Genomic DNA, 16,834 nt, shown 5'->3' with positions numbered 1-16,834 from the left:
TCGGTTAAATAACTTGATTCTAAACAAATAACAGATAAAAGCATCAAATATGAGATTCTAATTATCTCAACTTCTTTTGGCCAAAGACTGAACTCCTACAGATTAAGGGAAAAAAGCCCCATACACGCAAAGTCAAAGCAATCAAGTCAGAAGCTTCAGCTAAACCTCTGGGGCTAAGCAGAGCAGATGACTAGATGAGCAATCAACAGGCAACAACAACAACAAAAAAAATCCCACTTCATGAACTGAAGGAATAAGCAAGCTAGGAGGCCATGCCAGAACTGCAGGGTAAGCATACAAACTAGTATCTTAAATAACCCACTGGTAAATCTCCAAAAAGCAGAATACTTAAAGTAATGACATATTTTTGAAGAGATCTAGTATTAGAGCAGAAACGCTATAATGTGGGTACTCCACAAGATGTTTTGACTTGTGAAACAACCTACCTAGTAACTGACTTCTCTACTGAATTACAAGCAGCCTTAACGACTATACAATTACCGAAGTATTTTGTCATCTAACTTCAGCAGTCCTCCAACGAGGCAAACAAAGAAAAACCAAGCCCGTTATAGTATTGTGCTCATCTCTGCCAGCTCTCTGCAGCCAACAGCTCCCAGTCTCCGAGCACGTGCTTGGTGAAGTTTCAATATGGTTCTGAGATAATGACAGGACATCTATAATTAGGCTCAGTGCTCTGCTCACTGCTGCAATCTCAACCAAATGTTTTTCAATATACTTAACAGCTTGCACCGATTTCAAAATAAGTTTCTGACATGAAAAAAATCTTAACGCCTTAAACCCCTCTGCTTCTGTAGCAGATTCTACTCAAGCCCCTGGTAGGTTCTCTCAACAGGTCTGGCAACTGAGACAACTAGTAGCTAGCAAGCTCTACGAGCTGGGGAAAAAGGATTTGCCAGTAAAACTTGGGGCAGGTGGGGTGCACTCTCTTCTTAGCAGTGGCTGAGCTGGACTGCTGCCAGCGCATTATGTTATTTTCAGATAATCACAAATGGAAAACATAGAGAGAAAAACTCTTGTGAAAACTCAAAATGGTTTTCTTTGGATTCACCAAACGATCAAAGTTTTGATGCTGGAAGCGGGAATAGGAGGAACTATTACAGAATCACAGAACGGATGAGGTTGGCAGGGACCTCTGGAGATCATCTAGTCCAAACCATCTGCTCAAACAGGGTCACCTAGAGCACATTTCCAAGGATTGTGTCCAGATGGCTTTTGAATATCTCCAAAGATGGAGACTCCCCAGCCTCTCTGGGCAACCTGTTCCAGTGCTCTGTCACCCTCACAGTAAAGAAGTTTTTCCTCATGTTCAGACGGAACTGCCTGTGTTTCAGTTTGTGCCCAGTGCCTCTCGTCCTATCGCTAGGCACCACTGAAGAGAGTCTGGCCCCATCCTCTTTTACATCCTCCCTCCAGATACTTGTACACGTTGATAAGATCCCCCCTCAGCCTTCTCTTCTCCAGGCTGAACAGGCCCAGCTCGCTCAGCCTCTCCTCATATGAGAGATGCTCCAGTCCCTTAAGCATCTCTGTAGCCCTGTGCTGGACTCAATCCAGTAGCTCCATGTCTATCTTGTACCGGGGAGCCCAGAACTGGATGCAGTACTCCAGATGTGGCCTCACCAGGGCTGAGTAGAGGGGAAGGATCACCTCCCTCAACCTGCTGGCAATGCTCTTCCTAATGCACCCCAGGATACCTTTGGTCTTCTTGGCCACAAGGGCACATTGCTGCCTCATGGTCAACTTGGTGTCCACCAGGACCCCCAGGTCCTTCTCCACAGAGCTGCTTTCCAGCAGGTCAGCCCCCAACCTGTATTGGTGCATGGGGTTATTTCTCCCTAGGCACAGGACTCTGCACTTCCCTTTGAAGTTCAGGGGGTTCCTCTCTGCCCATCTCTCCAGCCTGTCCAGGTCTCTCTGAATGGCAGCACAGCCTTCTGGTGTATCAGCCACTCCTTCCAGTTTGGGATCATCAGCAGACTTGCTGAGGGTGCACTCTGCCCCTTCATCCAGGTCACTTATGAAGAGGTTGAACAAGACCGGACCCAGTACTGACCCCCCAGGGGACACCGCTGTCTACAGGCCTCCAACTAGACTTTGTGCCCCTGATCACAACTCTCTGAGCTCTGCCTTTCAGTCAGTTCTCAATCCACCTCACTGTCTGCTCGTCTATCCCACACTTCCTGAGCTTGCCTATGAGGATATAATGGGAGACAGTGTCAAAAGCCTTGCTGAAGTCAAGGTAGACAACATCCACTGCTCTCCCCTCATCTACACAGCTAGTCAGCACATTACATTAGCATTAGGTCAATTAAAAAAAAAAAAAAAAAAAAAACACCACACACACAAAACAAAACAAGCAAACGAGTAAATCCAACAACAGATAGTCTTACAGCATAATACTGGCATCCTGCTCTTCTCCTGAAAGCACAAGGTCCATCAGGATCATTTTCTTCTTCTGCTTCTGATACTGGTGAGGGTACCTGGACCAGAAAGCAAAGTCATTTTTCCAACTGTTACATTTATGTTTGAAAGAAGTGTTTTAAGGGACTTGAAAGGCACTATTAATGAGGTACAGCTAGAAAGCCATTACTTCTTTTTGACTGTACTTAGCTTTTTAAAACAAAACGTAAAATCAAATAGGTTGACAGGTTTTTTTCACTCATATTTAAAAGGGATCATAAAAGAGGAAAAAAAAGGCAATATATGTTAATGCAATCACCAAAAGACAGGTCATTTAACTCGCATGCTTTTGTCTAAGCAACTAGAGCATAACCATTGCAAAGACCATCTGCAGATGCCTTAAAAAAGTACCAGAAGGTGTTTACATATTTTAAAAATACAAAATAGCTAGGAAGAAAGATTTTGTTATGTTTGACAACATCCTAATTTGGGGTCAGTATTCTTTGACACACAGTAGAAAAAAATCCTTAAAATGAAAGCTTCTCTGAAACATAGCTTATAAAATAAAGGAAACAAACTTGAATAGTTTATGCAAATGTCTTTTAGATAAAAATATTTATCTAACACAGGTACTCTCCATCTACTATTAAAAGTTCAAATGAGAAGTTTTCAAGCTGGACTAAGTTACAGGTAATTTAATTTTCTGTCTTCTGTAAGTCAGAATTTTGTAACAAAATGTTACCTGTGGGAACTCATCTTCGTCTGAACTGTGGAAGTCATACTGTTTAATATCACTCTTATTGACAACAGGCAAGGGCTCAGTAGAAGGCTGTTGAGGAGTTACCACACACTCTAATTTAGGTTTCTTTAGATACTTCTTCTTTTGACGTACAACATCTGACACCTCCTCCTTTAGAGATGAATGATGAGGATGCTGTTTGTGAAAAACAAAAAGTATTTGGACAAATAAAGTATGCAATTAATTTAGTCGTTTCCTCTTTTCATGCCTTAGAAAGAAATGACTGCTCGTCTTGCAAAGTCTTTTAACATGCAGCATCTGCAAACTACTTCAGACAGATAATGAAAAAAGCAGTTTATTCAAAGCATTTAAAAAACCCAGAACTTTGCCTGTGACTGCCTTTACAGCTACTTTATTAAATTAACAAAAAACTATGCTTTCAACTACATGACTGTATAAAATAAGTTCCATCCTTTGTAGTAAACACGGTACATACTATAATGAGACATTCTATTCCAGTTATTTCCTGAAATCTCAGTTTTGTAAGCCAAGCACTTGCAATTTTCTTAACTGCTGAAATTTGTTCAGAAGAAACAATCTAATTTATGTTTAGTGTTTCTCACATCATTTTTACTTTTAAAGGGCTTTAACACTACTAGTCTTTGCTCTTTCCTTGTAAATTTTGCTAATATTAACCCTCTAGAATAAGCAACTGAGGTAACAGTAAAATGTTCACTTGAACATGGATGGTGTTAAATCTCAAAGCTTTCAAATCTATTTACAACTTGAAGATTACTTTCAATTGCGCAATTTTCAATTATAAGTAAAACCCTGCAGTTTTGAAAGATATTCTTAAATTTCCCCAAATTACCACTTGCCAATAACCATCTGACCAAAACTAACTCGAATAACGGTGCTCAGCTTCCTAACAGGAGACGTGCAAAGCAAGGCATAACAAAATCCCCGCAAGAGAATCAAGGTAACAGACTTGTTTTTAAATTTAGTGACCACTAGGTGTCGCAGGTGTTAAATTAAAAACTTTAAGAGGTCTTCAAACCTCTAGTCTTACTTCCAAGCATTGTATGACAATAACTAGTATTCCAAGTCGCTTCTCAAAAACACATCTTAATTCTAACTTGTGCAATTCTACTACAATAACAGCCACCCAGTCACAAGGATGCAAATGAAAACCAATGAACTCAGAGCTGATAATATCTCACAAATGATTCAAGTAATTAAAAAAGTCTAAGAAACCACTGAATAAGTTAATTATTTGTTTTTGCTACAGACATTTGATACAGCATGCCTCTGCCTAGTCTTCTTCCTAAAAATCACTTCATTTCTGGTGTGCTCATGATCTGTATTATACACACATTAAACAAAAACAGGCTCTCCAATTATTGCAGACTAAGAAAACAAATTCAAAAGTCTCACCACCCTGAAACATGATGTGCTCCCCAACTAATCTGCTACATTCTTACATATTTAAAATGCAAGACGACACTGCAGCAGTTGCCTTTTCATGCTAGGTAATTTTCTGAGAGAGTTCAACAAGAGACGTGTTTAAATGTTTGGGGCGGGGGGGGGGAGCTGTTTGCTTTTTAAAGTGCAGCTCTTTGCTTTGCTACACCTGGAAATCGTACAGCATGAAGGCATCCTCCCGCCTCTCCTCTCTCGTCTCAACTCCTCCTTTTCCCCCAGCCTTCAGCTGCTGATCCTGGCTAAGGGAGGGCTGGCAGGAGAACCGCAGGCAGAATTTCAGGCTCAGAAGTACTGAGGTGCAAGCGAGTCCCATTGCTCCTCTGCAGTGCATTTTTCCTCCTGTCACATCAGCAATGGAACATCATGCCTTTGCCTTTTTTTCCTTTTTTTCCTTGTTCAGTGACCTCAACTACAATAACGACATTACAATGGCTTGGGATGAAAAAAATTTTCTTATATAACATGACTATCTACTACATCAGAGTGGCCTGTTTTAAAGCAGAGAGAGCTCCTAAAAAGAACAAGAGATACTTATGGCTTCAGTGACAGTTAAAGGAAATGTCATACGAAGAAGCAGAAAAATAGCAATACCAGTACGCTAAGGTTATGGGCATTAACTGCAAAATTAATTGCTTCTATTAACTGAAAACAACAACAAAAAAAGACCCTATTCTGAAATAGTAGTTTTAAACCCGAAAACGAAGTTAGATGCATTTTTCAAGTATAGCAGACCTTCTGTAAGCTGGTTATAGCTATACTGATCTTTTTCACTTAGTTCTACTTGAACTGCAGGCCACCAGAGCCAACAAATAGTCAGAATCATGGTTAACGTCTGAAAAGAGTATTTTAACTCTGTTCTGCACAGGTTATCCAGAAAGATCAGGGTAAGCATACAAAAGCTTACTGCTCTGATTCAGGATCTGACTCGAGCAGGGACAGAAGCACAGAGATGTACCCTGGGATGTACTTCTCTTAGTTTTGAGCAGAACATGTTCCTCCATGATACAAGAACAAAAGAAAAGAACACAAGTTAAAGTCATATAAAAAACTTGGATAAGTGGAATAAATTTGAAACCCTTGTCCAGTGACTTGTCTGTATGTTTACAGATGGGATTTTTTTTTTTTTGGGATACATTTAAACAAGGAGCTTCAGATATATTATGTAGTGAGTAGTCCTTTGGTGGAGATTCTCCTACTGATGACAGTAAGAGAGCTCAACGAAAAAGTTAAATATTTACAATGTTACAAATGTTGAATAGGCAAACTATTGCACACCATGTCTAAACAAGGTTCAGAGTTTCTAGCTATGAATTATTTTTATACTATCAGCTCTCCAGACTTTACTAACAAGGCCAATCATAAAAATAAAATTAGATCCACTGGGCTTTTGTACACAAGAAAAAAAAAAAAGTAGAGGAAGACTCTGTCAAATAGCATGAAATTTCTTGAAGTCCAGCATGCCACAACTTTGCTAGTTTTAGAATGACAAAATAACTAGCATGTGGCACACTGCGATTCCAGTCTTACCTTTCTGTGCTCGTTCTCTCAGAGCCTTCCATCCCTTTGCAGAAATAAAAGGTTCACAAACTGGTCCAGCTTTTTCTTCCCCCCTTTTGTGTTTGCTACTTTCCTAATACTGCAGGGTGAGCAGTGGTAGGCATAAAAACTCCTGCTCAGTGTTACTGAGAGGTGTACAGCCTTGGTAATAACAAATTACTGCTACAAATTCCAGCAAGTGTTTTTAAAAATATTAGTTGCCTACAGCTTTTTCAGCTGTTGACAAGATATAACAGTTGTCATCTTCTGCCTGGAAATACTACCAGTATAGGATCACTTAAACAGTTCAGAACAGTTGTCTAGAATCCCTTTGCGTTCTAGCCAAATTTCAGTAAAATCCTTTATTTGCAGGACTTTTATCTTTGCACTGCGGTCCAGCCAGTACTCGCAGACAGTGCAACTGAAGAAAATCAGACGTCTATTCTCCCAATGAAGGGAAAAGGAAAAATAGTTCACTATACTTTAAAGTTTCACAACTGTCCTGATGTCCATGTAAAGTGTTCGTGTTTATGCCACCTTACACAAAAGAGACAGAACTGTGAGAAGGAAAACGAAGACTACTACAACGTTGGGGTTTAAAGAAACAAATGGTGATGTCAGCCAATCATTTTAAAACTTAGGTGGGAAAGAAGTCAAACATTAAGCTACAAGCTCTTGAAGCATGGCAGTCTCCCTTTTCAGTTTTCCAATGAAAACATCTGCAGCGGCGTACATCCAGAAGAATGATGAAACATGGAACACCGGTGAGTCAAAAAAATCACGCAACAGAGTCTTGCAGCAGCAGAAAGCTTACCTTAACTTTACATTCTTGAACTTTGTGATGATTTCCATTATGAAGAGTGGATGGAGTTGTGCTCATCTCTTTTTCAGGTCTATTAAGTTTCACTTCATTGAGGATTTCACCTCCATAATCACCCAGATGATACCTTCAAAAAACAAAAACAAGAAAAGCCTGCATTTCCATTGCCCGTTTCGTATTTTTAAAACATTTGCCATCAGGCTACACAAACCCCTTCTATTTTAGCTTTCTAAAGTTTACAGTGATGCCTTCAAGACTAGCATCCACAGAGAAATAAATTACAGGAAGTGCTGCCAAATCTATTACATGAAAACAAAAACCTTTATGTTATAAACAACTTTATACAGATTTAATTTGCCATTTTACCTTTTCTCTACAACTTCTAATGTTAAATGCAATAGCTCGCGTTTTGTTTTCTCTCTTCTCTTGATCATCTCCAAAATTGTTATGGCTCTGCTAAACTCTCTTCTTAATTTCAACATCTTCTCATAAGAAGCTTCATCATTCTTTCGATTCTATTGAAAGATTAATTAAGTTTTAAATCAAAAGCATAATCTGTGAGGCATAAATAGCACCAATTTAGCAAAAAAAAAAATTACACAATGCTGCTAAAGAGAATCGTATGATTACACTTGGAATAAACTTTTCACAAGTGTAAGTTATTTGGATGATGAAGTCATAAAAGCAAAAGAAAATGGATTTTTTTTTTTAAATTAAGATAAAAAAGAACTCTTCGGTCATCTTCTCCATACTTTCTCTGCTCAGATTCCAAATCAGTCCAGTGGAAGTCTGTCAAAACAACGTATTCAGGATTTGGTTCCTAAAACACTTTTTTCCACCTGGATTCTGCACACAGTAAGGGTGAGTGCACATCTGTACAAAGTCGATGTAAAATAGTGAGTAATTACAGACTTCCTAGTTCAAATCAATTCATGCTACAAATACAAAACTTTCACAAAAGGGGAAGTTTATAACCTAAAAAGTCTCTAAGTTACTTACTTGCTCGTGTGCCAATATCTATAAACTGACGTTTGACTTTCAACTTTCTAGAAAAACGGACAGATTACAAATTGACTATAGAAAATCAATGGATTATAAACTCACTATATTATTTAACAAGTCTGAAGTTTAGCTGGGTCATCCAATATTGCAACTATTAAGAAACAGAATGCTTTAGGCACTGCAGGATTTAGAATGACAAGTTTAAAACAACAAGATTTAAACCAACAAGTAACTTATCAAAGTTACCTTTCTTGTCTGCATCTTCTCAGTTCTCCTCCGAAAGGCAACGTAAGGGTCGTTGTTGGTAGAGCCATCCCTCTTTTCTTGTTTGATTTGGGGGATGAGAGATGGCCCTCTGCAATTCTTACGCTTTCTTACCCAGTAGTCATATACAGCCTTAATAAGGTAATCATCTTCATTTAGCAGCAATTTAGCTTCTTGAAGTGTTACAAGCTAAAAGAGAAAATTCAAAAGGTGCAACTGAGATGTATGTGCGGAGGTGGAAGGACAAAAAGAAGGTTATCCCATGTCTGTATTTCTTCTAAACTTTCCAGATAAACTTAATCCTTTTTCAGCACAAGAAAGCAAAAGGAGAAAAAAGTATTGATCTAAATCAAAGTATTTAAGCCAGTAGTTGTTTTTGTAACTTAAATATAGTTGCCAACTTTTCTGCATTTTTTTTTTTTCCTCCTTCGAACTCCATCTTCTTTAGCATAATAAGAGATTTTTAACCCAACCATTGTAAAGTCTCTCTAAGATGTGGAGAATACAACATTTTGGCCTCTTAACACATAGCTTCAAACTAAATCAAGGTAAGTAATCAAGGTAGAGCTACAGACCCTGCAAGGGATTTCTGACCCCAACAAAATGTCTGTCCCATTCTGAGAAATACTTGCATCCATTTCAAACTTGCCCTTCAGAACCCTATCTTGCAGGTGTAAGTTTTTGAGCAACTATTCAAGAATACTATTTCACATAGTCCTTGAGACATCAAGTCAAGGCACGGGTTGACAGAACAAAAAACCTGGATGGTGTGCCAATACTTTGAACTAAAAGGCCAAGAGACATTAGAATCCCCTATTCTCAGCCCTTTATTTTTCAATCCTCGCAAGATCCTCTTAAATTCTTCCCAAACCAAGCAAACCAACTGGCCGCACTGAAAGATTCACGTTTGATGAATGACCTTTGAAAAGACATTCTGTCCAAGTTAACAGCACTTTTTCCAAAGAGTTATTTTTACAGCTTTAAGACTGTTCTCCAAACAAAGATCTCCTGGAGCACCTCAGCAACTTACGATTAAAATACCAGCACCCTGATGAAGTCAGGGGATAAATATGCAGCACAGGCCTGCTCTTAAAGCAAGAAAACTAGCCTCTCAGTCTGAACTATAGAGACTGGGGTAAATCTTCCTTCCTTGCACCTGCACAACGTGCAAGGTACCAAACGCTGAGGCTGCTGACTTGTGGGAATGGCTGAAAACCTTTCTACTACAGGAGTCCAACCTTTGCAAAGGCTTTGCCTTGCTGCCTATGCGCCCAAGCCTAAGCTTTGCACTTCAACTTCAGCCAGTGTCCACTAGCACCAAGGGCAACAAAAATCTAGATTCACACACACACCCGAAGTGTGTTTACAGCCCAAACTGTACGCTTACCAATCACAGTAAGGTTCTTTCATAGCAACACTGGTAAGACAAGATGTTTTAAGCATCTTCTACTAATGGATTACAGTTAGGAATTAGAATTTGAACCCCCCCCCCATCCTTTCCCCTTCCCCCCATTACACCTATTTTTATGATGTTGACGATTAGATACAACAATGTGATTTCTGTATACTAGCAAACTCACAAGTACACGCTTATCCAGTTAGTAGGATAATAAAAGCAAACAAACAAAAAAAACCACACAACCCCCCAAAACACACCAAAAAACCCCCAACAGAACCTCAGAAATGAAAGAAAACATCCAGTTCTTAACCTAGTACAATACCTGACTAGAACTGGCTTTTTCAAGCCTGTCAACCATTATTTCAAACTGCAACGGCTTGATTTCCATCTTCCGATTTAGTCTGTTCAATAAGGTTTCATCCTCAGAGTCCATATCATAATCTGGCTGTTCGTTGTCCAGATTAAAGGCTGAAACAAAAATACACACACAGAAGTGAAATGTTAGGTAAATAACATACTACGGAAATACAGAAGTGTGTAGTTCAATCAGAAAACAAAAACACCAATAAAACTTCAGATTTATTTTAAAAACTCACTACAGGTGCAAACTTTAATAACTCTTTACAAAACACAAGAACAAAAATGCTTTTTAATGCCATTATAATACAGTTCTTCTATAATACCAGGAGAAGTTTCTGAACAGTGAAGATTATAATTTTCAGTCAAATCCTAGACTTGGAAACAGGTGCCTAAACTGAAGTTACAAAATACTTTCAATTGCCCACTTTTAATTCATTCAGCTAAGCTAGATTCTTAAAACATTTAATAGGGTAAACTTTTTTATGATTGTATAACTGAAATTGTAAAAGTGCTAAACCAATCCTGTGGGAATTAAAATGCTACTCATTCTCCAAAACCAGTTCAACAGTAGACATTGAACCCGACTCTTTCCCCATACCGTCCAAATAGTAAGTTCCCTTCTTTATAGCAAAGATCATATCTTTATTACAGACTGCGTAATTCATTCTCCATACTTATGCAAAACTCCTGGTCTTTCTAAAAGCAGAAGAAAATTATCATTCGGATAACATAGCAAAACCTTTTTTTTTTTTAAAAAAAAAAAAGAAGTACGAGAAAATCCTGTACAACAGTGAGAATTATTACGTGTAATTAATATTTCACATTAAAGCCTTGACAAGCTGAAACACTAACTACAATCCTCCAAATAATTCAGTCAACAAATTACTGTATTAACAGCAGTGAAGGTTTGTTAAAATATATTCTATTTGTATTAGCCAACAAGTCAAAGCCCTATCACATGCCTACACTGTTAAGTCATGCCTGTATCCAAGCACTAATTTAAGGAAAACTGCTATTAGCCTTCCTAGTATGCTTTGAAGGGACCCATAAGGGAAGACCTGGAAACACCAGGTCCAAAGACTAGGACCAAAAGAATAAGGCTAACAAATATCTTTAAGGCAAATCAGAGTGTCCTCTCACACAACATCCAGACAGTCAACTAAAAGGCAGTAATACCCTTCTTTGTACATCTCAGACCAGCCCAAGACCACTCTTGCTGCATTCCAATGCAAAGTCAATAAATTAGCTTAAAGCACCGCCAGGACGGAAGAGAGTCTACTTGGCTTTGCATGGAAATAGGTGAGACACACTCACAGAGTCGGATACAACCGAGAAGTGCTAAGATGCAATCCCTTACCATTTTCAGCTGTGAAACGAGGCAGTGCTTGACTGTACTAATTCAGATGACACTTAGCCAAAAAGATACAATATCAACATATGCCAAAATATATTTCAAAAATAAGTTAGTAATAATAATATATAATGGTATAGTTATGTATTAAGTGGAATTATTAACATCAGCAATTTAATAATGTAATTTGCATGACAAATTTATTTAAGACACACAACTTAGGACACAAGACACTTAAGATGCATCCCCTTTGATGGGACACATGACCCCCAGCACCCACTCTATCAACCAACAGCAGGATACCAGACTTAAACTACATCTTACAACATCGGGTCCTGCTGCTTCAGTGGCAATCTGTAAGAATCTATCTAAAGTTTTGAGATAAAAATTCATATGGAACCATGAATTTTAAAAAATATTCTGGAAAACTGCATTAAAATGTCACCAGGCAGGACTGCGCAATGGACACAGAGAGAGACTCTTACAGTACCTGGAGTGACAGCCACAAGAGCCCCTTCCGACAGCTGAACAGCCAGTGAACAGCCAAACATCACTGTTGGGATCAATGATGCCAAGGTGCTGTACAGTACCTTCTGGTCCAGTAAGCTGTGCTCCAGTTTATCCTATGTGACCCTGGCAGAGTCTATTGGGAGCACTGCAGCGTTGGCACCAAAAGCACATCCCACGAGCCAGACGCAGACAGGGTGAACCGTCCTGCCCGAGCTGTAACCCTCATGCTGGTGTGCTCCACTCCACTCTCCAACACTTGAAAAACCTTCTCCCTCATGCAGCTCTGACCACTGTTCACATATGGACTGCATATGTCTGATTCCACCTGTTAGGCGCCCGAATTTCAAAACTATTCATAGCTCTCCCAGCCAAGTCCAACCCTGTCAGTTCATACTTCCCCTGCTCCTAGGTAACGATGCCCCATGTTGCACTTCCCCTTCACCAAAATCTGTAATTCGATGACCTTGTAAGCATAAACTGCCACTTTCTCCAAAAAGGAAATTGCAAGAGTTCCCCTGCCCCTGCCTAGCCCCAGTGCATACAAAAACAACTGCAGTCCCAGCATGCACTGCAAAATCACATTCAAGCAACTCTGCTCAAAGTAGATGGCCAAAGTTTTCTAGACAACATATCCACGTCATTTTGGAGCACATCTCCAAACACAAAGGGAATTTTGCTTAATCAAAAAGCCAGATGTTCAATCATGTTCTCACAGATGATGTGAGAAGGCAAAGACATCCATGAAAAACCTGAGAAGGTATCGACTGTTTATCTTCAGACAGATGCTGATCTTGCACAGAAACTGTCATCCTGTTACCTGTCAGCAGGCAATTCACTAACTCCTTGCAAACAAGATGTTTCAAGTAAAACTTCTTAAACCAGAGTATTAGTGAACAGGAGGATCCCTACGATAGGGAACAGATGATACTGTTCACCCGTAAGCAGTGCCAGTAAACTTGCCTTGGTTTCCGCAAAATGAAAGGGTTGCTGAAAACTCTTGCACCAAGCACCTTTCAGAATCACCTCACAGGGCAAAAAAGTGGACAGGCCGAGATAAGGTGCAACCAGCAGGAGACACCAAGACTAGCTAGAGGAAAAAACCCAACCATTCCACTGATAGGCAAATTAAAAGACCAAACCTTCTCATGAACTCATTCTGAACACTAGTGATTAGAAGGCGAGATCCCCATCTCAGATAAAGAAGGAAGCGACTAAAGATCACTGAACTGCAAGCATCTGAACTGACCCAATGGCCCACCTCAGCTGAAAGCTGGCGGGTGCCTCCCGCCTGCTGCTCACCCACCTGCGCAGTCCAGCCCCTCTCCTGGTGTGGCACCCATGAGCCTCTTCCCTTAGTGAATTCAAGCCCCTAACCCAGCAGGAAATTATACAGGTTCCCCCCCAACATAAACTCCAATAAGTTGAATCATTTGGAGACACACTCAACTCACTGTCCCAAAGGGGCCTCAGAGAAACCCTAGATAGTTTCCTGCTAGGTTCGTGAGTTGAGTCAGTTTGCAGAAGTAGCCAAGACGCATCGGGACCAGTACAGAGCCAGTACAAGATATGCAGGGGTGTATGCAACCAGAAGCAGAAAAGAGAGGAGAAGCAGAGCCTCTCTCTTTTGGCTGTTAGATTGGCTCACCTATTCTCATGAAACCACAGGCTAAACAACATGTCAAGTCCACCTAAGTTCACAATACCACACAGGTATTGTGAAAACAGAAGTAGTAGCTTATATCATGTATGACGTTTTTAGCAATGCTTTTGATACCATTTGTCATGACCTGCAGTTATCAATAGCTCATTGCCAATGAAAGAGGGTTTATATGGAGGCTGGGTGATAACAGAGTGAAAGCAGTAAGCAAATCTTGCAATCCACCTCCCGTCTCAAGGCAGGCAGGAAGGCCACAAAGCCTCAGCAACCTCCTGGAGACCTACAAGTCTGGAAATGTAAGGTTTTTATATATATAAATTTTTTTTTTTGGTCCCCCCTCCCGTCCCCTCCTCTTCTCTCTCCCCAAACTGCTGCCTGGAATCACAGAGAGTTAACTCATCAACGCTGAGCTGGCTTGCCTCAGCTCTGGGGAGATATTCAGAGAAGCGTCCTCCTTCACTGAGGTCTGCTCTTTGAAACACACTTCAGTGACATCCTTAACCACCATTTTGTGCTGTATTCCCAAATACAGAGTAAACAGTCAAGTATCTGCAGCTAGTTCCAGAAAAAGCCATTTTTCATCCTGGAGCTAGCCTTTAGTATGGCAGCTTGCTGGCTTCTACAGCCATCACAAGATACAGGTGGTTTATGTCTCCTGTGATATAACCACCCATCACAACCTCTTGTTTCTGCCCCTGCCAAAGCAACAGATGCAACTGTTCATTCATGCCTGCACAAATTAGTGGAGAACAAGACTCAGTAACAGAAAACACTGTATTTCAGATGACTGACTCCTGGCCAGCACTTTAAGGCTACCCAATCTGCTGGACCATCTATAGTGGACCATCTATATCCATTCCTCCTGGCAATTCTGCGGAGTTTCTCGTGGTTGACTAATAATTGTCCTACTCCAACACTTCCGTCATTCTCCACATTGCAGGTTTCCACAATGCCCTGAAGGAAAGGGTCTTGATGATCCCAGCAGTAGCCTTGTCTCACGTGAACACTCAGAACTTGCTGGCTTGCTACTAGATGCTGCAAAACCAACAGCCTATTTTACATCCTCCGTCACTTCAGCCACTCCTGATGGCAGAAACTTTCACAAAGGGATTTCTTCTGTTTAACTGAGCTCCCCTAGGAACTCAGTTGATACTAACTTTAAATTTAATTTAATGTAACTTTAAACCAAATTACATTAGGGTTAACTTAACTAAGTTAACTAAATTTAATTAACTGAATTAAGGCTGTGGTTCCATAGTCATTTTAAGCTGACATAAGTGTGGGTTACCATTGAAACAAGTGGCTCCACTAGCTTTCCCTCCCCAGCAAGCTACGTGTTCCTGCCACCTTGCTCGTGCTGCTGCTGGCAAGCACACAATGAACCGAGTCAGAAAACTGAAAATCTGAAAGCTAACCAAAGACAGGTAAGTTTTCTGCCAGATCAGTTCCCTGACTTGGCTCACCAGAGAACACAACTGCCACCAGAAGGGAGATGGCAGTAAGAAGTGAGCGGGCAGTGGTGATCCTGTTGGCAGCAGATACACCTGTGCCGACCAAAAGAAAATGAAGAACCACATAATAGTAATTATAACCAAAGTAAAAACAAACCAGCAAAGCTTAAAGTCATTCTTATCTCAGAAGGGAATTGCACTACAGACCTATTTCAGTTTAAAATTTTCATAGAAGTTCTTAAATCTAATTCTATTAAAGATGCAGGAAAATATTGTCTTTTTGCAAATAGTAAAATCTTTAGATTTATACAAATCCTATTTTCACTTCTCTAACATCCCCTTTTCTTCTCATTCTATAATCCTAATCCAGTCATATTCAGCATTACTTTCTTCCATCGTAGCAACCCTTATTACAGGCTTTCTGTCTCACTCTCAACATTTCCTAGTGTTATCATGTCTATGGTAAGTTTGTAGCACCTAACTGGAAGACAGCTTCTACGCCTCTGAACTAGAATTAAAATATCTTAGTAGGACAGGTATCGTGCAATTACTACCCATTTTATACGTCCAGGCTGCAAGCCCACAGTCTGAAGAGATCCTGCTACAACATTCTCTAAAAACGTGGCATGCATAACGAATAACAAAAAAAAAGTGCAACTCTAAACTACATGAAATGCACACTTCACTTTTAAATTTAAACAAAGTAACACAACTTTAAGTGAAGATTATTTGATGTAGGTTTAAAAATTCTGGCTTTCTGTGTAACTTATGATGAAGTATTCGTTTGGTATCATTAGCATTTTTTTTTTTAAAGTCATTTATATGCAAGAGTCTTTGCTTAGGAGGGAGGTTTCTTTGTATATATGCACACACACATATGAAATTATATATACATTATATATACATAGCAGTAACTACTTGCATCCAAATATATATTTTGGGGTCCATTTTTATTATTTTAGTTAAGGAAACCAATTTGCAAAACCCAGTTAGCTATAATTCTAGCATAGGCGCAAACATAGTAACTTATTCCCTTTGTTGCATACTAGTTAGTTATAATGCATCTCTATGCTACTCTAAATACATTCATTCTTGGAAAATTACTAATCATACTAGCATAATTAGAATAGCTCGAGGCTTTTGCTTTATATTCAGTTTAAAGTCATCTGAATTGGTACTTCCCAGGTTCCGTAATGCCTAGAATCCATGCCAATTCATCTATTTCATGCCTCACCAAGAAATTACCTTTTCTCTGCTTGGAACCATTGGTTCAAATAAAAGAATCCCCTTAATTATGCTGGTAAAGTTAAAAATAAAATCCTTAACTGCCACATGAACTGCAGAATTATTTAGGCTTACTCATAATTTGCTAGTAATAACCACAGTAGGTATGGAATAGAGTACCTGGCCTCTTGGTTTCTGTCAGTTTACTTAACTGAAGCCAGTACTTCTGTTCAAGCTTTCAGCATGAAAACAGAATTTCTAAGCAGTTATCGTAGCATAAAGTTCCCTTGTACCACACATACTCCAACCAGAATATGTGGGAAAAAGTTATCTTAAAGCAGTATCTGGTATTTATCATCAGCTCAAATGCCTTCTGTAATTCCATTCAGAAAGGCTGTGCGTCTTCGCAAGGCAAAGACTACTTTGGTGTAATATATTTAACACTTTTAGACATGTTTATAATCAATATATTTACAATGTTTCTGGCAATGTCCAACAAAGAGAGGAACAAAGTACATTCCTCATTTAGAGACCTTAGTCAGTCAACCTGCCCTACACATAGCTTTGTTGCTTCTATTAAAAAGAGAAGAATTTGACCAATTTCCTTTGGCTCATTTC

General features: G+C 39.6%; 1 protein-coding gene across 2 annotated transcripts in view; it reads right to left on the bottom strand.

Moving 5' to 3' along the window:
- EPC2 (enhancer of polycomb homolog 2) overlaps positions 1 to 16,834 on the bottom strand; it is a 53,381-nt gene that overhangs the window by 15,933 nt on the left and 20,614 nt on the right. For both annotated transcript variants that reach the window (XM_013957356.2, XM_013957355.2), the window contains exons 3-8: positions 9,986 to 10,131; positions 8,247 to 8,453; positions 7,365 to 7,513; positions 6,993 to 7,125; positions 3,164 to 3,355; positions 2,412 to 2,501 (exon numbers count right to left, since the gene is read on the bottom strand). In XM_013957356.2, coding sequence (XP_013812810.1) covers positions 2,412 to 2,501; positions 3,164 to 3,355; positions 6,993 to 7,125; positions 7,365 to 7,513; positions 8,247 to 8,453; positions 9,986 to 10,131 — 917 coding nt within the window. The remainder of the gene's footprint in view (positions 1 to 2,411; positions 2,502 to 3,163; positions 3,356 to 6,992; positions 7,126 to 7,364; positions 7,514 to 8,246; positions 8,454 to 9,985; positions 10,132 to 16,834) is intronic.

This window comes from Apteryx mantelli, chromosome 6 (assembly GCF_036417845.1).
Source record: "Apteryx mantelli isolate bAptMan1 chromosome 6, bAptMan1.hap1, whole genome shotgun sequence".
NCBI lineage: Eukaryota > Metazoa > Chordata > Aves > Apterygiformes > Apterygidae > Apteryx > Apteryx mantelli.
Note: the sequence above shows the minus strand (reverse complement) of the source record. Positions and strands in the feature narration are given on the sequence as shown.